This window comes from Haplochromis burtoni, unplaced genomic scaffold, assembly GCF_018398535.1.
Source record: "Haplochromis burtoni strain Fernald_Lab_line unplaced genomic scaffold, NCSU_Asbu1 Contig_72, whole genome shotgun sequence".
Lineage (NCBI taxonomy): Eukaryota > Metazoa > Chordata > Actinopteri > Cichliformes > Cichlidae > Haplochromis > Haplochromis burtoni.
The window spans coordinates 762,879-789,543 of NW_024582433.1; the positions used below are offsets into that span (position 1 = coordinate 762,879).

General features: G+C 38.5%; 1 protein-coding gene across 3 annotated transcripts; it reads right to left on the bottom strand.

Moving 5' to 3' along the window:
• Positions 1–2,758: 2,758 nt before the first annotated feature.
• tbx5a (T-box transcription factor 5a) lies at positions 2,759–26,356 on the bottom strand. 3 transcript variants are annotated; one of them, XM_042221687.1, is made up of 9 exons: positions 26,230–26,356; positions 19,808–19,981; positions 18,913–19,007; positions 17,422–17,541; positions 16,330–16,477; positions 10,609–10,761; positions 7,725–7,816; positions 6,062–6,294; positions 2,759–4,522 (listed from the first exon to the last, which is right to left on the bottom strand). In XM_042221687.1, exons 2-9 carry the CDS (start codon positions 19,949–19,951, stop codon positions 3,930–3,932), a joined length of 1,578 nt encoding a protein of 525 aa, XP_042077621.1. In that variant the 5' UTR covers positions 19,952–19,981; positions 26,230–26,356; the 3' UTR covers positions 2,759–3,929. The 3 variants fall into 3 exon arrangements, with proteins under 3 accessions (XP_042077621.1, XP_042077620.1, XP_005930121.1); XM_042221686.1 differs by lacking the exon at positions 26,230–26,356 and adding an exon at positions 20,673–21,311 and having other exon boundaries at positions 19,808–19,978; XM_005930059.2 differs by lacking the exon at positions 26,230–26,356 and adding an exon at positions 20,673–21,311.
• Positions 26,357–26,665: the final 309 nt, after the last annotated feature.

Below are 26,665 nucleotides of genomic sequence, written 5' to 3' on the forward strand. Positions count from 1 at the left end.
CTCTACATACTTAAATAAATCACTTCAAATCAATGTAAGTATAGTATGTTGATCCAACGTAATCTGGTTACATTAAACCACCAAATGCTAAATGTGTTGGTTTGACATGATCGAAAAGGGTTTATTGTACTTGGTTAAATTGTGTGCAAAAAGGGTGCCATGATTAAATTGTGTTCATCCAACAACAGATTTTTTTGAGTGTAGTGGACTCAGTGATAACAAGTGTTTCCTGCTAATGATATAATGTTGGAAATGCTTTGCAAATTTGAAATAAAACAACTGTTCTGTCTTTGTCAGGTAAATCAACCAATCTGCTTGTTTGATAGTAATCTCACCAGGACATGCAGTTTCTTCCCCCATTCTTTGTTTGGGATTTCTGTTTCATTTATTTTAAAGGCAGACAGAATAGGTAAGCCATGTATGTACTTCTTAGACCAGTAAAGCATATGTTAATATACCCTTCTCTTTGGAGATTTACATGGATAGGTATGTGACTCTTTGCACATTTTTGTCACCAGCCAGAAGTCAACCACAATAAAATCACTATACATGGAAACTGCAGAAAATGTACATAGAGGAAACCTACACTTTGACTTACATTAAACATAACCGGTAAGTGAAAGAGCAAATCCCTAAAAAACTAACAACAAAATACCATTTGATTGGATAGTTTATATACCAAAATGTATGAAAATGGACTGACATTTATAAAGTGTTTTCCTAGTCATACTTACCAAGCAAAGTGCTCAAGTCACGTTTAACCAAACACTCGTACAGCATTTGATTCTATGAATCTTAAATGCTTAAACTACATTACATACTCAGTCAGGAGGCACAGGAAAGACCATGCAAAATCTTACACAAAAAGGTCATCCCCTTAATACGAACAGAGCATCATTTAAACATCTAATCTACCCACATAACTGCTTCCCGTAGGATATGGTGCCATGTCACAAAGCTCAAATTCTCTCAAACTGGGTTCTTGAACATGGCAGTGAGTTGACTGTACTCAAATGACCTCCACACTCATCAGATCTCTATCCAATAGAGCACCTTTAGGATGTGGTGGAACAGGCATCTATCCACAGCAACTGTGTGATGCTATCAAGTCAATCTGGACCAAAATCCCAGAGGAATGTTTCTGGCACCTTGTTTAATCTGTGCCATGAAGGCAGAAAAGCTGTATAACCCAATACTAGCAAACTGTACCTAATAAAGTGGCCAGTGAATCCACACCTGAAACAAAATGCAACCAAAAAATTTAAAAACAATCCAGCAAGTTTCTTTTTTTTTTTTTTTTTAATTTATTGCAGGTATTCTGTTATGTACATGTTTATTTACAAAGATATCCACATTTTCATGTTTTCCATTCTTGTTTTGATACTTTTTGACAGCTGTATAATAATCTCCTGTTTTCTATAGAAGCATGATTAGAAAATCCTATACAATCATAAAAAGCCGGCTATAAAAAGAAATTGAACCATCTATCTTTGATACATGCAGGAGCAAGCTGATTTCCATAGTTGTTAAATAAATACTATTGACAAATAACATTCTATCGACTACAAGCACTTAAAAATTAGCCTTTGTCCACATGTGAAACAGGCCGCTAACCCACGGTCATTTTTATGATGGAACTGACATTTGCTTCATAATGAAATCAAGTATATTTTATCTGCATTCTCAGATTTACATTCCATTTGATGTCTAACTGCTACTTTACCTGTCTCCTTGTCACACGTTAAGCGCTTACCAGATAATGGTGTTGACTGTGCATTAAAACACACAATCAAAATTTGACCCCCCCGCCGCCCCCCAAAAAAGATTTGATGGTGTTGCAGTTACAAAAAGCTTTGTCAAACTATCTGATGTTGTAGTGCTTACTACAGTAAGTTTCAACATATTCAGATGATTGTGATGGATGTGAGTGAGGCACAACAGTTCACCATCAACCAAGAACCTTATTTTTTGTCGTGTAGCTTACGCCAAGTATAGGCTCCACAGTCCAAATAAATAATGAGCTCTTCCTCCATGAGTACGTAGACTGTGGCATGGGTTTGGCAGCATAACAAAGTGCTGTGGAATGAGCCATTCTTGACTGTCAGGTAACAAATGGGTAAAATATCAAACACTTGAGTGGAGAAAATGTTTACATTTTTTGATTTGACAATGTAAATAAAAAATAGTATGATTTAACATATAGAGAACATACAAACACATTCAGTGGAGTGAGTTCCACTATAATATTGTGTGTCCGGAGCACTGGAAAGACATTTTGGACATTCTTTACTGAATGTTAGCCCTCTGCAACAGGGATTATAACTCATAATGATTTTACTGAAAGTTGTAATAATGTAGTTATAATAGTGTGTAGGTCCAGAAGAACACTTTAATTGCATCAGTCATAATATTGCTGTTGTAATAATACATTTGGTGGAGAAAGAATGCTGTTTTTGTCTGAAGTTGTGAGTTGTAGAGCTAACTACATCTCGATCTCCAACTGTTAAATAGCTGTAATCAAACATTTAACACATTCAACGATGCATTAATGAGGCTGAGGCAAGAAGAACTCCACAAAAAAGGCCACAAACACACAGCATGAATGAAAAATGATACTGTAGGGTTGTGTTTTGGCCATGTGATTACTCGGGGTCAAATTCTTTTAATTATATTATGTAGCCTACATTTATCATTAACAAAAATGTATATTTATTAGTGGATGCTGACACAGAATTTTGGATTTCTTATCATTGTTCTGTTTTTGCTAGTTTTTCGATCATGCCACGTGGGAAAAACAGGATGATATGTTGATACATTTTCATTGTCTTTTGCGAGTGGAGTTTATAGTAGTGTGAGTACACGCCTGTGGGCAATGTGGGTGTACAGATTTTTTAGGGCTTTTCCTGAATTCTCAACACTGGAGTGCTGTGCACATTGCAATGAAATTAAACAAGTTCCTGATTAAATCTTGATTTAATTAGCTACCAAGGTCAATCACAATCATTACCAGAGTAAGTTCTGCGGTTCTGCTTCTCAACATGGTCAGTATCAGTTTTTCAGTGCTGCTGCTTGGTTGTAACACCGTTGCATGTGGTGAGGGCGGTTTCTGCCTGAAACGTCTGGGCACGAATGAACAATTATTCTGTCACGTTTCACATCATTAAATTAATATAAGGTTTTTGAAGTGCATGTAAGTATGCGAAAACGAAAAAACAAAGCAAAACAAAGCAAAACAAAGCAAAAAACACAAAAACAAAACAAAACAAAAAAATAAAAACCCTTTTGACAGATTTAAGAGTAAGCAAGAGCTACAACAAAGGCTCACACTTGCTTATTCATGGTTTAAGTTATAACAATTTTACAATGTAACTTGTTAACTACAAAAACTATTTTAAAAATGAGAACTTGGGCTAATATAACAGAAGACAAGTGTCCTTTTTTTGTTTTGTTTTTTTACACAAATTTGTTATATAGTCCAAAAAGAGCTTTGTACTTGTGGTTGCAAACACATTTAATGGTCTGACTAAAAATGCGGACATCCAAGAAAAAGCACCGCCACACAAGTTCGCAGTCGACCTGCAGACCACATGCTTCTGAAGCATTTCTGACCTTCGCTTTTGTGTCTGCGTGCTCTGCTCTTGAGCAGTCTTTGCTTCTGCTTTTGTCCAGCTCCTCTTTGTTTGTTTCTTTGTTTATAAGTGCACATGCTGTCACAACAAGGTAAGTGATAAGATGCCTTCTCTTCTAGTCAGCACCATCCTACTATGCACATCCACTGTGAACCAACACTGGTCTCTTTAGGATGAACAGCAAGACCTTTTAAAAAAATATAAATATAAATTCATCTAAACACTGCCTTGTTTTGGTCCTTTGTTGTGTTTTTTTTTTTTTTTTGTATTTATAGAGTGAGAGGGGGAGAAACAACTTCTTTAGCTGTTCTCACTCCACTCTGGCATGATGCTTACACTATGTACAGAGTGGTACTGGTGTGGTGATAGTGTACGTGGTATGCCATGTGTATACAGGTACTCATTTCCCTGCAGACTGGCTGCTGGTGATTGGATCCCAGCCCCGGGACTGCATTGGCGGCCCAGAGTCTGATGGGTCATCGAGCTCTGGTACATTGCAGCGTGGTGGCCATCACCCAGCTGTGGAGAGGCGTGGCCTCCCACCCCACCTAGTCTGGACACCAGAGACCCTGAGGTGAAGTGAGCGGAGAAGTGTTGGTAGGGCAGTCGATCCATGGGCTGCATGGTGGTGACAGAACAGCTACCATAGGGTGATACACTGGCCCAAGTGTTGCAGCTGATGTCTTCCAAACTGGGAACAGGCTCAGCGCTTTGCGAGGCACTGGCATACATACAGGCCTGCCGCTGGCTAGACTCGCTGCGGTAAGGCCCACCGGAGAGACTGAGGCTCTGAGCGTAGCCAACAGGGCGGTAGTAATGGTCCTCCTCACTCGATGAGCTCTCCAGATATGCTTTCTTGTAGCTGTGATCTCCTGAGTGACAGTCATCATCCACTGCAGGTGGAATTAGAAAGGTGAGCAATTGTGTTATTCAAGAGATGGAAAATACAAATTGTCATCAAACAGAATGCAATGATTTGCAGATCTCATAAACTGGTATTTAATTTACAGTAGAACACAGGAAACATATCAAATGATTAACTGAGAACATGTGCCACATTAAGAAAACTATTAAGAAAAGCTCATTTTGAATTTGATGGCAGCAACATGTTTCACAAAAGTTGGGACAGGGCTATGTTTACCACTGTGTAGCATCCCCTCTTCTTTAACGACAGTCTGTACATATGAGGGAATTCAGGAGATCAGCTGCTGAACAAGCCCGGTTGAGCAGCCGGACTCTTGTTCTATGAAGCCATACTGTTGCAATAGATACAGTTCGGGTTTAGCATTGTTGTGCTAAATATATTGGAGCATAATTGCTGTAAAACCTGTATCTACCTTTCAGTACTGATGGTGCCATTCCAGATGTGCAAGCTGCCAATTATAGGCAGTGATGCATGTCCGTACGATGAGAGATGAAGGCTTCTGAGATTTGTACCGTGCTTAACACCTAGGCTTTGCCTCTACAGCCACTCTCCACCTTCATTCACAGTATTTGACGCCCATGTTTTTCAAAAAGAATTTCAAATTTGGATTCATCTGCCCACAGAACACTTTTCCATTTTGCCTGGGTCCATTTTAAATGAGCCTTGGCTCAGAGAAGACAGCAATGCTTCTGGATCATGTTCACATATGGGTACTTCTTTCCATGATAAACCTTTAACTCTGGATGGTGCAATGAACTCTTTTCACAGAAAATGATTTCTAGAAGTGCAATTTTTTCCATGACTGAATCACGCCTGTTTTAATGCAGTGCTGCCTGATGGCCCGGAGATCACAGGCATCCAATTGATCTTCTGCCTTGTTGCTTGCACACAGAGATTTCTTCAGATTCTACAGGAACACTATTCTGAAATTGCTCCTAATTTGTACATGCATTTTGTTGCTGATGTGGCTTCTCTGCCTCTCTTGGATGCTCTTTTATTTTTTTAATCTCCACTCATGTTACTGACCTCTGGCAATTAGCCTAATTAGGATCTTATGTAAAATTTTCCTCATTTTCCTTTCCAGCTGTTTCTTTTTTGTAACACTTCCATTTCCAGCCTTTTGTTGTCCCATCCCAACTTTTTAGAGACATGTTTCTGCCATCAAATTCATAATGAGCTTGTATTTTTCCATGAAATGTTGAAATGTCTCAGTTTAAACATCTGACATGTTTCCTGTGTTCTACTGTGAAGAAAATGTAGCTTTATTAGACTTTCCAATAAAAGCATTTTGTGTTTATTTGCATGGCATTCCAGATTTTCTAGAACTGGGGTTGTACATGACATATAGCAATATTAAATAGCAGACACTATATTTTAAATTACTCTTTGTTTAACGTAACACATCTCACGTCATTTTTTTTAGTTTACAAATCTTCATGTACACACATGATGTGTTCAAGAATAAACATTTATTTAAAAAAATATTATAAATAAAAGATTCACCTACCTTTCCTCTTGATACAGTGGTACTCTTGGCCATGCTCATGAGGCAGGGGGTAGGAACCCGACTGGGGCAGCATGTCCTGTGAACTGCTTGTGACACCATTTTCACACTGGGAGTACTGGGAGCTCAGGCTGTTTGGTGTGGCCAGGCCTTGGACCTCCCCGCTAAATGGACTCTGGCTGGAGCCCACTCTCTGCCGCACTGTACTGCGAGGCACTACTGGATACTCCTTGGTACTACGTGCACACACAAACAATCACAGTTGTTAGTTATTATCTTCAACTATAATTTGCTGTCAACAAAGACGATCTATTTTAATCTTCCGCATTTCATCATAAGATCATTTCTCAAAGACAACCAACGAGGATCACCATCAGTGATTTACTTCCACTTAGGACACAGAGAAAAACGTCGGGGTGGGGGTGGGGTGGGGGGGATATTCAGTCCAAAATATTTCACCCCTATAAATCCTCAGGATCCATCAATAGATCATTTTGCTACTTCTAGTTCTTTGATTTCAGGGGTGGATTCAGTTGAAAACCTGACCTGGTTTTGCAATAAGCTCTCCCCTTGATATTGTAACCAAGAGCAGACGTGCATTGCTTACTGTCCTCTGCAGGATTGGACAAAGGCATGAAAGATTGATAGTGTGGTTTGGACTCTCACCAGCTTCTATAGATTTACAAGTTTTGATAGCTGAAATGCATTTCACTTGAAACGTTTCATTAGCTCGTGGAACGCACCTACTTAAAGAAATTTAACGTGCGTCTAGTACAATCAGGCATGCGGTTTTTTATAAAGCTACTTCTTTTTTTACTGCAACACGGATTGTGAGGTACTTGATCATTATTCTGTGCATCAGAGTAAAGGTTTTAGAGTGGATGCATTCTTCTAACACCTTATGGAAATGCCAAACAACCTTTCCTGTTTGGTCTGATTTGGGATTTTTTTCCCCTCCTCATTTGAATTCACATAGAGTCTGAACTGGCTGCCCAAAGGGGGTTGTTTTTTTTCAAAACCAGATTTTCTCCTTTGAAAAAGTGTTTTCCACGCAGTAAGGACTCATACTCCATTCCTCATCTGGACTGAATAATAGAGCGAGGGAGGGGAGAGATCAATGTGGTCGTGTAGTGCCTTGGCTGCCTGACCAAGAGATACCACCAGTTCAGCACAAATGCGTGCCCCCCCCACACACACACCACCAACACACACATATATATACACTGCACACACACACACAGCACAGTCCACATAAGGAGTTGGAACATCCTGGTAGAAAGAGCTCTATGGAAGAGAGATGTTACATTTGTGTTTCAGAGGTTCTGCCAGATCAGCCATAAAAGTCTTCAGCATGAAAACTGGCTGACTATCAAGAACTACACTTACATCATTGAAAATAACACTCACTGAAAATAACACATACGACTGGTTTGCATTTGGGTGATTGAGGGATTAAAGTGGGGCTCGTTAAGTGACAGTGTGACCAGGATGTCAGTAATCCCTGCCTAATTGAGGTAACATTTATCTACTCATTTCACAGCATTTAGTATGGGTCAGTATTTCCATATGTCAGAAGCAGGATCTATGAAAGAAAAAAAAAGAAAAGAAAAAGAAAAGCAAGCAAGAATAACGTGCATTTTTATTGTTTTTTTCCCCCCACATTTACCTTTGCATTCTGGACATCCGGTGTAATTCCATGTCATCGCTACCACGGAATCCTTTTGCAAATGGGTTGTTCTCGATCTTCAGCTGGGTTATCTGTAAGAGCAAACACACGAAGTGTCAGTAACATACACTGTTGCAGTAAGAGTCAATTGTTGTGCTGCTTATGTCATTTCATTGTCAGCTGCGTTTAAAAGCACCCAATTATAGCCAACCCACACATGCATTGAAATAGCAGCTATTTAAAAGCAGCATTTCGCCGTGTGCCAGACTGTCAGACAAGACAAGTCCTCTTCAACTCAGGGGTTTTATGATGACAATATTAAACATATATTTTTGGAGAAAACCGGGGCTTTACAGGTTTTTTTTGGATGCATGTAAGTGTTCACAAGCTACCCAAGAGTGAAATAACAGATCATATTTCCAGAAACCTGAGATACTTTCTGAGCTGAGTTCCTGAGTGCAATAGTTCAATAAAAACATGTCTATATAAATCATCTTTCATTGCTTAATTTATGATGTTACATTAGATGATGTCTAGCTTAGGAGATAGCTGGCTCGTGCATGACAGATACAAATCATAAGACTTATTTTATTCTATGACTTAATGTTTTGGTAAAAAACGTCTCTATCAATACCAAACAAATAGAAGCAGAAATTACTTTCAGAGCCACCCATAAACAATAAGTTAATCCCAGAGTGGTTTAACCCAGTCCCGGGATATCCCTCTCGTGAGCAGTGGTTTCTGGCAGGTAATTAGCTGGCAGCTCTCGTGTGCTTCCAGCTTTTTGACAAGACTGGAAGTTTGTGTGCACGCTGGCTGACACTTTCAGCAAACTTTGTAAAATCTCTCATGTGACACTTCGCTAGCTTCTTGTTAATACGAGCTGTCTGTCAGATCATTTATACACTGTCTCGTCATTTTAAAAGTTTGGCATTAAAAGTTCAGAGTCTATTTCGCCCTTTTTATCCCCCTGCATGTCTTCCAAAAATACACCTAGACCAATAATTATCCAGTCCAACAATCTTATTCTCAGCTGAGTTTACAGAGAGAAAATTAAATATTTTACAAAAGATTTTGTTCTGACTAGAATTAGCAGATAGGAGGAAAAAAGGAAAAAATAATTTGAGAGTCGAAATTCAAAGGCTGTAGTTTGACTAGGCTGTGTCCAAACTGTTCTCATTAAAATAACTGAGGCTGACATAAACACATTTCCAGATGCAAAATGAAGTGAAGTAGTTCAAGTAAGATTTTTTTTTAAAAAAAGAAAAGAACAAAAATATGAGCTGGTCTTAATTCATCTTCCCAGTTTCACAAAAATCTTAAGAAAACATACCACTCCAGAAACCTCAGTTTCTGGAGAAAATGCTTTAATTACAGCTACGACAGGAAAGAGCTGAAACCAGAGACTTTGACCATTTCATTAGCTGAGAGTCTAACAGGTGAATTGGACAGATGCCTGCAGCTCGTAGCCCACTCCTTTTGGCAGGCTTAAAACTGTTTGATTAGACAAATGTGGCAAGAAAAAAAAGAGCCTCGAAACCCGAAATGCCCCTTTCTTTCCTGCAGGTCTGGAAAGCCCTAATAATTAGCCCGCAGTTACGATCTCAGCCCCTAGTAACAGGCTCAAAAATAATGAATGGTTTCTACAGAATGTTGGTCATTTGTGCTTCCTGTTCCCAGAAGCCCGGAGACCTGGATTGGCTGCGGGGACATTATGAGCTTTCGCCCCTTTCTCCCATATTCCCCAAACTAAAAACATATAGGCCTGCATGGTTAAAGGATGTTAAACAGATGCTGTTTGCAGATATTTGTATTCCCAAGATTTTTTCCCCTCGCCCAGAAATGTGGACAGTGTAAATATTGAATTTTATTCCTGCTACTTTCACAAGTCTGAACACGCAATGGCGACTTAAAAAAAACAAAACAAAAAGAAAATACGAAGCTGTGCGGCTCAAGAAATCACATCTTTAACTATAATCTGATGTTATAAGTTTCCAGATTCCAGATACGTGAAAAACAAGGGTGATTCCAAGGTTTTCTGCTTCCAATTAAACACGGTAAGAAACTTAATTTATAACTCAATAATGTTAATTAAAGCTCCGTCGTTAACCGAGAAAGAGAAGCTTAGAAAATAAATGGAAAAAGGCAAACATTTGAATAGCATATGTAAAATCTGGTTTCCCTTGTGCGGGTATATGTAATTAAATCTTCAAAGTTTAGACTGAGATCTGTTTTTTGCGCGTCTATATACGAGCAATGCGTAAGGAGAGCTTCGAAATAAAGCATGCAGTGATAGTCTCATCTACACTGAAATAGACTGAAAATCAAACACCAACAAATAAATTTAAAAAATAATTACTAGAACTGTTTCAAAGTAGGTAGTTATTTATCTCCAACAAAAGCCTTAATAATAAAATCATGCCACGGACTTGGGTCTGTGAAACGTGTTCTAGTCAGGAATCTGAAGTTTTCCTGCGAGCAGCTGAGTTTAATATCAACGATTTTTAGTGAAAAACTTTAAACTCTCAAAGAGCTATTGTTTCCCCTCTCCTTTAATCCAACAGAAGACCAAGAGCTGCATAAAAAAATTGACAAAAAAATTATTATTAAAAAATAATTTGTGCAAAAATTATAAACAGATTTTAAAAAATAACTTCAATGTGAAATCGACCTTTGCGCAATCCTGCATTTGCACCGGGGGCATTTTTGAGAGTGCAACAGACTGCATGGTTCTGTTTGCACAACTGATTTTTTCCCTCTTTATATTTACCTCCGTTTGAAACACTGTGTAATTTTAACCACCCCATAAAATACGTAAACCTAAAGCTGCCCCTTTCGCGACAATAAATGAATAAAAATATCCAAAAATACCCCAAGGTTTTACCTTATGGTTCTGATAGGATGTCACCGCAATGAAAGATGTTTCCGGAAAGACGTGAGTGCAAAAGGCCGTGTTTTTGGAACCAAAGCCATTATTTTCATCCGCTTTCACGATGTGAATCCTTGGTTGATACTTGTGCATCGAATTGAGGATGATCTGCAATAAAGAGAAAGTGGCGTTACACACATATATTTGGCGTCATTTCTAAAAATAAAATTAAACAAAATGAGATACACCCTACCAGTCCTCAAATGTGGGTTTTTTTTGAGTGCGCTTTTTTTTAAAAGATTAAAAATCTCCTTTTGTAAGAAAACCCTTTACCATATATTTGTTATAATAATAATAATAAAACTAATAAATGTTAGTAAGACATTAGTCATTTTTACGCATGAGCAACATGCTGACATGATAAGATTACAGTCTATTTTGCAAAAGGTCTATTTCAGTACTTTCACCAACGCACTGGTCTGCTTATACTTCTCAGTAAAATTGTTTTTGTCCCTGTAAATTTACGAATTCTGTCTACTTTGTAATGGAATCCACTTTTCCTCTCAAAACGTCTAAGCTGAGCTATAGTTTCTGAAAAACACTTGTTTGGCTAAAACACTTTTATTGAACAACAAATTGTAATGAAAGTTTTATTTTTACCTTTTTATAGATATTTAAAATAAAGTCGACCAATTTGCATTCTTCTTCTTCTTGTTTTTTTTTTTTTTTTTTACAGCACAGTCATTTAAACATTCCTCGTGTTTTAAATAGAATAAAGATTTAAAATGTTCTAATTAAACCCTTTAAAAATATAAATTGTCTCTCATTGTAATTATTACTGCAGTGACAGTGATTTACCGTGTTATTTATACAGCACTTCTCATGACAGTCACACAGATAAATGCAGGAGATAGACATATGCATGCCCTCTTCCTTTATATTCTGTTACCTTACTAAACCAGCCTATGAGAACTACAGTGAATAGAATGAACCTGTCTTTTGTTAGTCAAGGCCATCAATCTTGAAGAAATATTATTTATTTATTTTATTTTAATTCCCATTAAATTCTTCTAATAAAAACGACGGTAATTGCTTTTTAATTGACTTATCCCTGCATTCGGTGCCATACCCATTCCTTCTATACTTTATCTGAAAGAGTGTTTTTGAACCTGCGTCTCAGTGCTAGCATGAGAAGAGCCGGGGGATTGCCCTGACCTCCAGTACCTATGGGGGCATCCTGCAGTATTACACAGACATAACCCAGAGTCTTTTCTCAGAGGCGAATGAACCATAGAGACCTACATAGATAATACAATAGTCATCCATTATTAATTCCCAGTTGAACTTGATCTCATTTCATGCTGGAATAGGTTTTTGTAATGGGCAGGAGAAAGTGTTTTTCAGCTGCCTGCCATGCACCTTGTAGATGCAAACTATTTAATGGAAGTAAGTGACAGAAAACATCAGTCAGGATTTGTTTAGTGGATCACTTCAGTTACATAAGCAGGCGCAGCTTTTTGTTTTTGTGGATTTTTGCAGTATTGCAGTTTTGTCATGGTGTATTTGAAAAACAAAAAAACAAGCAAACAAAAAAACTTCTTTCACGTGTCTGTTAAGCAGCAGTCCCTATGTCTTAATATTTAGAATCATTAATGAGGCTTCAAAACACAACTCGAAACTATGTAAACTGTGCAAAGAAAAAGCAGGGTAAATGGCAGATTTTCTCATGCATTCATTGCCTGCTTATTTCTTAGTTTGCATATATGTCCAAGATTGGAACAAACCACAACAACTAGTCCACTGATGCAAACATGTCATACAGCACCCTGTATGGTTTAAGAGGCTAAAAATGTCTGTCATGAAGACATATTAGAAGTTGCATAGATGTCTAAATGCACATTTCACCATGGAAAATAGCATGGCCCACTAACCGTGGGTTCCTAAAGTCCAGTATTTGTGGTATTAGGATGGGATGTGGTAGTGAGGAGGGGGTAGCTGTAGACCACCCACTGGGGACTCAGCATACACCTCAACTCCGTGGCCCAGTCACTGCCCTGCCTGGTTCCCTGTATCTCTGCCTCAACCCCCCCTAGCTTCTGGATGATCGCATGTAATGATAGTGAAGGATCACTTTGGGTCCCGGGCTGCTGCCCTTTTACTTTCAAGTTCCTCCACATCAGAGAGTTTCCCCAAGCTTCAGGATTAGCAGTCTTTGTACACCACCATCTATTGCTCATCACACACTGCCATTCAAATATAAACAGTGTGATCCTCACACTCCACCCTCATGCACAAAACATGTGTGGGAAGACTGGGAGACGAGTGCAGCAGCAAACTGATGGGTAAGACAAATAACACTGAGAAATATTCTGGGAGTTGAGACAGACATCAGAGCAAAAACTACAGATTGGTATGAAACAGAAACAAAAACAAACTATTCAGGAATTCAGATACAGAAAAAACACCACTTAATTCTGTAATTTTGTGACCAAACTAGTGCTGTTGTGGAGGTTTTGATATGTATCGACGGATATGAATAACAAGCAACAAAGCAAATACACTTTGTTAAAGCCAAAGTACAGAGGGATTAAATTTAAGATACTTGAATCACAAATAAAATTACTTACAACAAAATAGCACTTGTTACTAAATATGCTATATACAAAAATTATAATGTTGCAGATGGCAAAGTTTAACCTTTAACTAATAAGAATACAGAATTTTTACATTTTGGGGCAGTTTAATGTATAACTTTTTTTTTAAAGAAGATATTTATGTAAGTAGAATCTCATGGAAACTAAAAACCAAATAGCTAGCCAAAACTGTTACCCTGTAATATAACTAAAGTCAGTGAGTATATATACTTAGTTACTTCACAAAATTAGAACATTATGATTAATAATTGTATCTTTAAATAAATCTAACACTTCTTTAAAATGCATTACCTAGCTTCGCTATAACTAAAACACATTACCATTGAAATAAACTGCTTAGTGAAACAGACCTCAGCCTCAACACTTTCATACGACGAATATGTAAAATATCAGAAAAATGACTTATGTGTGTGTAACCTATACATACTGTGTATAATTTAAAAATCCTGTTCCTTGCAAATATCCTTCTGCCCACTTCAACCCACTATTCTTCACTATATTTCTACACAAAACTTAATAAAATAGCATATCTACAAGATTTTCTCTTAACATTTCCAAAGCTCCTTAAACTACCTTCTTTCATGATTCGCACTAAAATTTTTGTTATAACAAATTTGTTTTAAGAGTGAGGGTTACACTCCACGGTTATGCAATACAGTGCAATGGGTTATAAAACTGTCACAAACCAAAAACAGAACAATTAACCTTGCATTAAGACAAAGGCACCACATCCTCTGAGATTAATTCCTAAACTGAGCTCAGTCCTGCCCAGCCCCCTGACGTGTATGTTTTACAGACATTTCTAGAAGAAGACCTCAGGCCAGTCCTGTATTGGTCTAATCGGCATCAGCAATATGTTTTGGTCTCATGTCTCACTGCTAGTAATTATAAATCATCTACAAGTTATTTCAACCAGCTGGACCAACAAGCTGATGGAGTATATTTCTGGACAGCCACCAGTGCTTCATTTATGAATCCCATGGTGCTCTCTCCCAGCACGAAAGAGGCCGAGCCAGGAACCACTGCAACCAATCAAACTTTACTTTACTTTAACCCAAAATTCACAGTGCTGCTCACATTCCGACTGAGACTCAGTTTCATCTCACCGGCTGTGCTTTGGCAAGGGAGCAGTTCCTTTAGGTGCCATGTGGACAGATAGTAGCTTGTGTGTGCTAGAATTCATATTAATTTTTCCGTGGGTAACTTTGAAAGCTGAAACCAGCTTCACTTTGATTCATTACCACACTGAAACCAACACCTTAAGTGGATGCAGAAGTATACATAGGAATATAGTATAATGGCAACAATAATATATAGTATAATAACAATAATTGGTCATATGCAATGAGATCGTGTTTTTTGTGGACAATTGAGCATTGTGGAGTAATACGTCTCTAAAAGCAAAACCAAACAAACACAGCTTGCGTTAAGGAATGTTTTCTCATGAAAGCAAACCAGCTGTTGAGGTAACCTTTGCCAAATTTATAATTGTATTTTCCTTTAATGGCTAAGCCTGTTAGTAAGAAAGTTAACTGTGCAGATGCTCTGTTTCTACAAAAAGACATCTAATTAGGCCTAAATGTACCCATCGAGATACCCTTCTTCATGAAAACCTGCTGCCAAAGGGCCCATTTGTTGATGAAGTAAGTGATGTTTGTACTTTCTGCTTTGGGTAAGACAGGAATCACAAAAGCCTGAGGCCAGATAGGGAGTTTAGAATAATGAGGAGTTAAAGCTAGGAAATAGGTACCATACAGCCTCTTACTGCTGAGAAGGGTGAAGGAGATGGTGGGTGGTGGTGCAATTGCCCTTTTCCTTTTTCCTAAAAAAGTTCCCAGTTGATCTCTTCTACTCATGCAAGCTGAATTCCAGGAGGTCCATGGCTAATGCACCTAGGGGGTGCTATAATAACACTGTGCTACAAAAGGTATGTTACTAACAGCTTCATAGCAAACATATTACATATGAAAGAATAAGATGATGGCACGATAAGAAAGAAATATTTGTCTCAATCTGGAATATTTATCTAAAGTCACAGAGACTCTTCAAAACATTACCTTTACATCATTAGTAAAAGTAAAAGTTCAATAGTAAAAACAGAATATCACCAAACTTTTTTGTAATCTCAGGAGATTCCACTTTGAAAAAGTAAAGTAGAAAAAACCTTCATATGGCACAAAATTTCCTCTATATTTCTTTTTTTGTGTTTAAAGTATATCAGGCTTACTATTATTATTATTATTATTATTATTATTATTATTATTGTTGTTGTTGTTGTTGTTGTTGTTATTATTATAGCAGTAGTATAGTAGTGGTAGAAGTATTTGCATCTAATTGAACACCACAACTATTTCACTATTTAAAATTAATTTTGTGACGTTTTCAACATCAGAATGCATTTCATTACTTACTATTTTCGTATTCATTTTAACACTGCAAGTTACATTTAACAAAAAATGGAAAAAAAGGACAAAACATAAAAAATATAAACGTATCTATATAATAAAACGTATACCCTCCACCAAAGCGATGAATGGATGGTTAGATGGAATTTATCAAACGATTTACTTTCACTAAAACACATCTTTACAGAAGAAACTTAATAAAGTTTGGGCTCCACAGGTGCAGTGAAAGAATGACTGAAAGATTATGTTTAAGTTTTAATGCACATTTAACAGATCAAATGCAAAGTTTTAAGCAAATAAATAAATCAATAAACTGGTTGCCTCTCTTTAAAAAATATGACCAGGCAGGAGCATTAGCTTTAATCAATTTAAAATGTGTGTAAAATATTTAACCTCAAGAAAACAATAAAACGTACTTTTAATTAGCTGCGAGTAGCAACAACAACAACAACAACAACAACAACAACAACGACAATAATAATAATAATAATAATAATAATAATAATAATAATATGTTAGGCATTTTTATATAAGTGGCGATGCAGAGACCTGCAGATAAGCATTTAGTGCCATCATGTAACACGTCGGGCCTTAACGGATTCTCGGGATTTGGGTCAGTGCAACACCAGGTTAGCAATCATGTGGTTAAATAGTATTGATGATAGGCAGGCACCTACGTGTCCGAACGGGTCCAGGTGGTTGTTGGTCAATTTCAGCTTCTGGAAGGAGACGAGCTGCCTCATCCAATGAGCCCCCGTGGCGGGAGAGTCTGGGTGAACGTAGAGTCTCCCGGGCATGGCAGGCTCTGCCTTCCCAGTCACAGACCTGATACACAGCAACACAGTCACACGCTTTGAAACTTGCTGGACTAACACTCACATGCTAGCCGCAACTGAGTCGGTCCTAACATGTCGAAAGAAGCAGAAGATAATGACTGTGGATAAAATGTAATAATAAATTAAATTTTTATTATAAACGGAAAACTTAAATTAGTGGGGCACTGTTTCTAATTATTACGCACAAAATGGCGCAATATGGGACTTTCTGCACTTAAAGTTCTAAACTATGGGTGATTACCTCTTTTTCAAAACTTTGCTTTATTAACTTTAAACTTCAGTACATAAGGAAGCCTTCTGTATCGTGCCATTGTCGGATATTGATTGCTTCTAGTCACGTTAGACGTTAAAGGCACTGTTTTGCAACATATGTGGAACGAGGGGAGAATTAGTTTTAGGCCGTGCTTAATGCGTCTTCAGTGGCATCATTGGCATGTAGCTAGCAATATTAAAGGCTCTGACACAAAGAAGAAAGACCCGCTTGGAGAACGACTCAAGACAAACAGCCGTGTGAAAAAAAATCTTTGATGCAGTGCAAGGAAAAGTTTATCTCGTTGCTTTCAGCGCAGAAAACTCAGCACTGACAGAAACATTTCTGCCTGCTGACTTCATTTCTTGGCAAATATTAGAAAAAACACAGTTAATAATTCTCCCGGAAATAATATATTCACTTCCGATTCCCGTCCATCACGACAATATAACGCTCCCCGCTGCAAATAACTCCAGAGAGAGCGAGAAAGCGAGAGACTAGCTGAGATCCCCCTCCCCCCCCAAAAAAAAACCCAAAACAAAATCAAAAACTAAAAAAACACACACACCAAAAAACAAACAAACAAAAAAAACAATGACCCGGATTTTCATCGGTGCGCAAAAGTATATGTTGGCAAGGCAAATCCCTTTAGAGAAGCGTTGCTGTGTTATGTTTTTACGTACCATTTATTATCGGCGAATTTGTATCGATGGTCGTCAGCTGGAACAACATCCATAAGTAGAATGTATTTCGTTTTAGGGTTTAATCCTGTGACCTTCACTTTGAAGCTGGGAAACATTCTCCTGTACAGGAAAATAAAAGTGTTGTGGACACGCGAGAAAAAAACAAGTACATGACTACTCACACCTATTAACACACACACACACACACACACACACACACACACACACACACACACACACACACACACACATATATATGTATATATGAAATCAAATGCTTTCGTAATAAAGCCTGTGCCATTCACTCTTTAATAAGCAAACCAAAAGTAAATAATATTTTGAAGCATAGAGAAAGGTTAAGTGGGAGGATTTAAAACATATAAATATCCGTCTTTGGTGTTTGGAGAGGAAAATCTTACTTTCAAGGCAGGGCGTTGGATCTGAGAAGAGCCATTATAAAAAAAAAAATTCAACATGTTCCAGACCTTTTTTTATACGTGCAACATCCCTCTAGTAAATCTTTTGGATATTTGGTAGCTGTCATATTGCAGAAAACACACACATACACGGAGAGAAACACTAAGCTCTCCCACGAGTGAAAGGGAAGGGCTAACGGACGAGGATGGATGCTGTGTAATATCATCTCTTGCCAAAAACAGGAGTGAAATGATTGACGGGAATATAATGGAGACTTTTTGCAGCTGTAAGAAAACAACTGCCTTCTGCCCGCGCTGGAGAGCACATCGAAATGCAGCAATATTCAACTGTAAATATTCCTCATTTGTAGGAGCCTGTGCAAGCGGTGCTCCGAAGCTATTTGACATAAAAAAAGTCATGGGCGCATATAAAAGTTCACACGCAGGCGACATGAGCTGTTTTGACTGTATACAGTCTGAGGGCGACCGTGGAGCTGACAGCAGGACACATTCACTCACGCGGTCCCTGCACAGCATGCTGTTGCACACGTGTTGGATCACAAGAAGTGTGTGCACGCAGTCACACACACACACACACACACACACACACACACACACACACACACACACACACACACACACAGAGAGACACCTGCAGCGGATACAGAGAAAACGGCGCAAAAGGCAGCCCTTATGCTCTTTAATGTCTTTATTTCAACGCAAAGAAACAATCGGTAACATTTTACATAAGGGGGCACGTTTTGCACGTTGGCTCTCTCGCTGTATCGCATTTCCCAACAAGGCCACCCAGACTAAAATATGGACCGGCAGTGCTGCAGAACACTAAAGCGTCCACCAGATGCTCTTGTGTTTTCTCTGTGGTTCTGTACGGTTCCAGATCCCCACGCAAGAAAATTCCAGTCTGGTTTATAGTTTATATTTAAGCTCGAAAATCGGCCAAGATAACTAAAAGCCTCATCAACAAGCAGACACGCAGTCAATGAACCCATTAGTTCTACTGAAATCTTTCTAATCGCGATAATAATAATAATGAAAATGTTTTAGATGCTCCTACCGTCCCGCTTTGGTGATGATCATCTCCGTCCCCACCTCGTGAAACTTCGTCCATAGTTCCCTTTCGTGCAGGTAGACCTTTATTCCCTCCATTCCCTTCAAAGTAAAACATTAGTGTGTATGGTTTTTCTAAAGTTGCATTATAGATAGAGGTGTCATGCACTAGTCTGCATGCATTTAAGGCCTTCTGAGTTCAGAGGTTGTAAAAAATCAAAATCAAAACTGTAGGTCTAATATTTAGTGTTTGATTAAAACACTTTAAAAAATAAAATGCAAATACTTTGGACAACCGAGTTGTACGCTGAGGGCTAAGCTGTACATAATGCAGAGGATAATAAGCTTATGAATTAACAGTTTAAACCAGCCATAATACCGTAGCCTTTAACTTGTTCAGCCTTTGCCGTGAGAACTGAAGCAGCAAACACGATTGTATAATAATATAGTCAAAGCTAATGTGTAGCAATGAACATAAACCCACACAGAATTGATCTGTATCCCATATGACTATAAACTATAACACACACAGTTACGCTATGAAGCTTAACAGAAACTAAAAATTTGCTGAGACTTTGCTGAAGTTGTTTCATTTCACAAATTAAAAAAAATCACTAGTGGGCTAAATATCAGATCCAATCACATTTCTATCTCCAAACAGCGTAAATATATACGCTGAAAGAACTCAAATTAGCAGAAACACTCCATTCACTGTGCGGACATTTGTTTTTAAGTCATGATTTATATTTTATATTTTTAACGCTAAGAACAACAGGGTATCTGCCTGCTTCTGACAAAAACGCCTAGGCTATTTTTTTTCCTGCAAATGAGTGAAAGTGACCCCTAAGTCCGCAGCTTGCAGCCTGAAGCAGTGAGTGTGAGGCCTGCAAGCCAGCACTGACCTGCTGGATGTAAGTTGTCTGTGATGACGGGGATTTGCTTGAGGTCCCGTTCTGTTTCTCTGATTTATTATCGCTCTGTAATTCTCTCGAATCCGAGCCACCTGGAGAGTTTTGGAGGACAAAAGTCTCCTCTTGGTCCGCCATGACCGGAGCTCCGAAAACTACACGTCGCTGCTGGGAGACGGAAACAGAGATGTCAGTGTGTGCAGCCCGACCTTCTTAACTAACCGGATAACTGAAGACAGACTTTCAGGACATTGTGTTAATATGAATTTAGAGACACACAAATAAGCTTCATTGTGTAATCACATTTATTGTACTTGCTGTTACTATTTTGTCAAGTGAAAATACTTTTTTGATAGCTCAGAAATGAAAGCATAACATATGTAAATATAACACACATGATAGAAAGCCTTCATGTTAATGGCATGAGCTAAACGTTTAAACCCAAAGCATTTTAATACTCTTAATAATTGCTCAGTGCAATGTGTTTTTCACAGATACAGGTCACTTTATTCTGCATATGTTATTCTTAGGAGAATAACTTCAATATTCACAACATTACTAAACTATTAGGACTTTTATTGTGACACACCGAAGCAGGCCCTCGCCTTTTTCCCCCTGCATGCTCCCAGAACTAAACACATGAGCTGTATTGCCCTGCGAGGCGGCGATCAAAGCAAAAATAAATCGCAGAGGTGCCTCCTAAAGAAAAGAAAAAAAAATCATTTACACTCAGACGGTGTCACTTCAGCAGACAGCTGCGATTCCTGCAACGCGGAGTAGCATTTACTACGATGTGGGCGAGTTATGAAATGCAGTCACGGTGGGTACACGCAGTCGGTTCAGATCAGCATCAGCTTACCTAAAAACCAAAAACAGGTCGCAGGCTGCAGCTGGCCCAGCAGAGAAACGCAGTGTCGCCTTGAAAACGTCCAGCGCCCCGTCCAAAAAATAAGAAATCAATCAAAAATCAGATAATCCAGGCGTTTTTCTCGAAGAAGCTGCACAAACTCCCCATGAATCCCCACTGTTTCTCCCCTCAGTTAGTTCCTACACAGCGGAGTCAAAACCACGCAGATCCTTGCGGAGATCGCTGACAGCTACACGGCGCTGCTCTGTGCCTTATTGTTGCATTTTACAGCGGAGGTGCGTTTTGTGAGCCTACTCTGCCGATGGCACTTAGCAGTAAGCTGTAGCCTATTCCCAGCGGAGCAGGTCTGTCACCTCCTCCGTCCCTCCTCTCTCTCCCAGCCTCTGGTTTTTCAGGAGCTCCCTCTTTCTCGTGCGCGCTCCCTCTCCAACTCTCCGCTGCGAGTCGCTGACCAACCGTGCGAAGCGGAAACTGAGTCCGCTACGTAGAAGTGCCGGTGTGGGGCTATGAGGGAGGAGGATGGAGAGGTGGGGAGGTGTTGCCTTTGCAGGAAGAGCATTGGTTTATGTCCGCGGCAATAATTCCTTACTGGTACACACCCCAGTTCTTCTTATTTATCCACTCCAAACCTCTTCTTGATCCCAGTCTCCAGCCTCTAATTCATTTGATATTGACATATTCGTGCGCCGTTAAGCACCAGTCTCTTCTCCGTAGATCTACGCACAATAGAATCAAGTTCATCAAGCGTGACGCTCAGTCATGCATGCATTAGTAGGCATAGGCCAACAGGTTGCCCTTCTTTATTATTACAACTGACTAATAAAAGGATCATAAGCTATGTTTTGTCTGTGCTTGCACTGATGTCTGGGCAATTAACAATATCAATTTACCGACCGAATTTTGTCTCTGGGTGCTTTAAACCATTATTTTACTATTCAGTTAATTATTCAAGAAGAACAAGGAACCAAGCTGGGTTCATAGAACCGAGGAAAAAAATAAATACATCTACATTTGGGATATAGTTATCTCTCTTTCTCTCTCTCCCTCTGTGTGTGTGTGTGTGTGTGTGTGTGTGTGTGTGTGCATGTTGGGGGGTGAACATGAGGAAGTCTATCTTTAGGCCTTTGGCTTCACACAGGTTTACCCTGCACACCACAGAGGGATTAGATGGTAAAAAAAATAGCATTTCCTCCTAAATTACATCAAATTGTATTGCACCATGTATACATAATACTGTACATCACCCTAATGCGTATCTATCTGACTTTATAATGGCTTTGCAAGTACACAACAAACTTACAGTGCCAAACTAGTAACTTTTAAGCGTGAATTTTGCAGATGAAATCCCTCTATTCTCATGTTCCTCCTGAAATAAGACCAAAGAAGAAGAAGAAGAAGAAAATAATAACGATTTAACTCGACCATTAAGGACAAAATTTAGTTCTGAAGAAACACGGGAGCAGTAATCTGCAACTTTTCAAACGCATCATTTTTTGCAGTGTGCCCACTTAAATGTCTCATTTGCATTTTAGGCTGTTATCTCATTACGTAGTCACCCCCAGGGTGACTTTCCTCACCAGTCAGTGTTGCACACGGACACCACTCGAGCTTTGTGTTTGTTCCGTAGCGACTCGTCGATATTTGCACTACTTTAGCAGTGCTCACAGAGGCCTTTGAAAAAATCCATAAACATAATTAATTTGAATTTGTTCCTGATAAAAGCGAAGGTGGGCCTATGTGCTCACTTACCCCCATTTTTTTGACTGAAAAAAGTGCTAAATTTGGTTCGTCTTTGCCATATGATAAAATAATATACACATATTTTTGGGATGTAGTCTTATGCCATAGCCTTTGTGTAGCAACATTTTCCCGCGGAGAAAAAACGAATCGTCTAAACTTTGTAATCATAATTTTCCAGTTTTCAAATGTATTTCTGTGAAGTTTTTGCAGGTTTCGTGAAGCTTCGCGTTCGTCAGATAGGCTGTTTATTTGTTTACATTTTAAAGACAAAACAACCCGGCAAAGAAATGTAAAATAAACAAAACATTTTGGGAAGCTGCCACACACTTTTTCGCCTCGAAGTTGAATTTTTTGCTTGGTCGAGTGGGTGCAGGTAACTTTTAACACAGCAGGTGTGCACACAAACAGCGAGCAGGCGAAACGAAGAGTTTGCAGAAGACCGGACAGCACTTTTAAATGACACGGACGCTGTTGTCAGTGCAGACATGACTATCAGGCAGCGTTACTGCATAACTGATAAATGATAAAGACGGAAATTTATTCAGGGATACTCCACGAGTTTACAAGCCACGTGTGAGAGTGAAGAAATAAAACAAATATATACTTTATTTATTGGCCTCGTCCACAGTGAGAAGTCTGCGCGCTGATGCTGACAAATACAAGTAACTGGAATGCAGTCTAACAAAAATCCTTTAAAACAGTCTTAGAATTAAAATGTCAGCAATGGGAATACAACCCAGCAGTGTGAGGTTGTGCATATCATTCTGTAAAGTGAAACGTTTTTTGGCTGTTTATTTACTTTTTAATGAGCACTTGAAACGATAGGTACTGATACAGGAGCTGCAGGTAGATGAAATCCAAAATTTAAAGCCTGTGTGAAAGAGAAAAAAAGCTATAATCTTACGTTCTTATGTTTTAGGCTATTTATGAAACGTAAAAACACTTCGAAGCTCGGTCCTGGAGAACCTGGAGTCCGCGGTAATCATTAGATAATTAATAAAGCAAACTAATCATGAATTTAAAGTTTAAAGGCAGCCATCTCAAACAACGCGGATAAAGACGTATTTTTTAAGCCTACAGAAATCAAAATTAGAACGAAAGCGTCTTTAAACAGTTTTTGATTTTTACTTTATTTTTAATTGTATTTTTTTGTAGCCCACTCAAGGAAAAAACGTGTGTATTAACGAGTTTATCCTTAAAAAGTAAGCATCGCAGATGGGCTAAAGTTCCGCTTGTCTTGCCTTTGCGCACATATATAAATGATAGGCTGATACTTACATACATGCATTTAAAGGTTAAATGGTCTATGAAATATAAAAATAAAACTTTTATTTTGTAATTATTCCGTTTAAAATAACATAAAAACTGAACAGTGATATATTAAAATATTAGTATTTGTCATCATATTGGCAGAATTTCGAAAACAATACAGTCATTGCTTATCATAAGAATATCACTTTCAGTCACATTGGTTGGCTTGCCTCAAAATGCCTCAGTTTTAGATCACGTGGTAAAAGTAAATAGCCATGAATTAATTATCTTTTACCTAGTGTAACGAAAATGTCAGATCACTGCATACTAGTAAAAAATTATGGAATCAGCGTGTGGATAGATTAAAACGTAAGAAGGTGTTGCTACTGAGTCTGTGTCCATAGTCAGCGTATTACTCTCATAAGGAGGTTTCTTAGCTCTAAGAAGTCGACGACTTCAACCTATGGAAGTTTTGTTTCTAAACTATTCCAAGGTAGAGAGCCCTACGAGCCTATTGTTGGCATGTTCATCCATTACTGTCTGTTACTAAAAGGCCCCTGAGAAGCTCTCCACTCTCCCAGAGAGCTTATAAAGCTGCTCGCTAGGCAACAGGAGGAAACTGGTTGTCCTGAACTTGTATGATATGAGTGGGTTTTAATTTTAATGCTGAGAGGTATCGCTACCACAGTATTCCCTGTCCAATAAAGGACACCTTGGTATCATAAAACTTTGAAGTGCCAAATGGCATCATATCACCACAAATACATCTATTTTTAGCTCCTCGGGACACCTTTCATTATACAATACAACAGTTTTTTTTCTTTAGCTGTCAATTTCATTGGATTTTGTCATTTTCCTTTTCCCTATCTCCTCAGCTGCTACGGGGGCCTGGGACGCTCAGCATTAAGTAAGATTATTATTCTTTTATTTTGAAGTTTTCTATCGAACATTCTCTGTCCAACATCAGAAATGTCATGTAACCTAATTTAATGTCACTGCTCCCATCACATGGCTGTATATTTTGAAAGTATTCTATACAGCAAACAATATCATAACTGTCCATTAACATTGTCAGATTTAATGTCATGAAGTAAACTGCTATATTCTAATCTATTATCATTTTACTATAATAGCTATTTAATAATTATACTATAATAAATAATCACTTAGTTATCATATTCATCTAAAAATTAGTCGTATCCGATGTTGCTATGTGTAAGCCCACCCTCCATTGCTCAGTTTCGCTTGCCTGCTGGGCATTGTTAGCTTTCAACTCTTCTTACCACTAAACTGACGCCAAATCAAAGAGCCACTAAATCCAGGAAAAATTCCTCAGTGGCACCACAAGAGGAGGAGGAGCAAATAACAAACAGTTGAGAGGAAATATAAGTGGAAAGATTCGCTGCTTTATCTTCCTGCTTACATTACTAGTAGTGTAGTTTAATCGTAAAGGGAAGTCATTATTGTGCCAATTGAATCCGTTGAGTTGTTAGTTATATAGTTACAAACATGTCGTGTTTTGTTTGGGAAGCAGCCAGCCGCCGTGCTGCCATAGAATAGAATAGAATAGAATAATCCTTTATGTCCCACAAGGGGAAATTTGGTTGTAACAGCAGCCAAAAAGACAAATATACAAACAAACAGTACACAGGACACAGAACAGAAACATACACAATTTTTCTTACATATTTACATTAAGGACAATGGTTACTATAAACAGAGAGTACTGTACAGTTATTAAATTAAATAAAAATAATTACAGGTAAGAGGCAAACCAGGTTGTAGTGCGAATTGGTTAATTAACTAACTTATTGCAGTTACAGCATTGATGTAAACATCAATCAACATAAACGTGCTATAAAAATGAAATGTCCTTACTTACATTATAAGATGTGCAACATTTTCTTACAAACGTCCAAAATTTAGACAAACATTGCATATAAATGTAATTGTAACAAAATACATCCCATCAGCAACCGAAATTATTTAGAGAGACTAATCGTCACGTCTACATTAAAATAAAATTAAGAATTCAAAAATCGAAATTAATACAATGCATTTGAAATCCGAAATTGCATACACAGCGACGAGTACTTTGTTGAGCATGACAGAACACGTGAAAAGTCCGGGAAGATAAAGTTATTTTTCATCAAGAGAAACAGGAAATAATATTCATATAGCTGATGAAAATGCAAGACAGAGGACACTGAGCTTTTCACAGAGTATGTTAGTGTATTCTTTAAAGCACGAAAAAAAACTCTCCTCGCAGACAAACAAAAAACAAAACTAAAGTCTAAATAAGCTCGATGACCATGTTGGATAATTAGTGTTTACTCTGCAACTTAAACTCTTAATACACCCCGAAAGAAATCCGAGCAACAATATACTGACCACCACCTCACTCCTCTCCTTATAGACTCAGAATGTGGAGTGTTTAGGGTCCACAAAGACCTTAATATTATGTATGAGAAAAAAAAATCCTGTTCAGAAACTACAAATCCCACTCATCCAGGTGCAAATGAAAAAGTGCCAAACAAATCAGAGCGACACACCCTACCTTCCTCCTGACTGTCCCAAGCTGCTTGAGTGTGTGAGCTGATGTTGCCACTTGTTTGGAGCCGTTTAAAGTCTGGTAAGACTTAAGCAGTCAGGCAGGTGAAAGCGCTGGTGTGGCTAACCACCAGTCCAACCAGGAACTCCTGGATCACGGAAAAGTGCTGCCCAGATGCTCAGCGCCAAAAACCGTCTGTGAGGTTTGTGGCTGAAAACACATCCACAGTTTGGCTATCATGAGCTGAGCCAGGAGGAGAGGAGACAGAAGGAAAACAAAAGTTTTCATGTTTAAGGCGCAATCTTTTCCAAGATCTGAAGGACCAAACTAGCGGCGCTTTAAATGTGATTAAACAATGATGAATCTACACACACACACACACACACACACACACACACACACACACACACACACACACACACACACACACACACACACACAC

Bases quoted from the DNA above. Each gene is read 5' to 3' on its own strand.
- tbx5a (XM_042221687.1), bottom strand. From the start codon at position 19,951: ATGGCGGACCAAGAGGAGACTTTTGTCCTCCAAAACTCTCCAGGTGGC. The intron at 10,762-16,329 runs GTAGGTGCCTGC...TCTTTATTGCAG, and splicing joins ACCTGGACCCGTTCGGACAC to ATCATCCTCAATTCGATGCA. The intron at 4,523-6,061 runs GTAGGTGAATCT...TTCCACCTGCAG, and splicing joins CCACTGTATCAAGAGGAAAG to TGGATGATGACTGTCACTCA.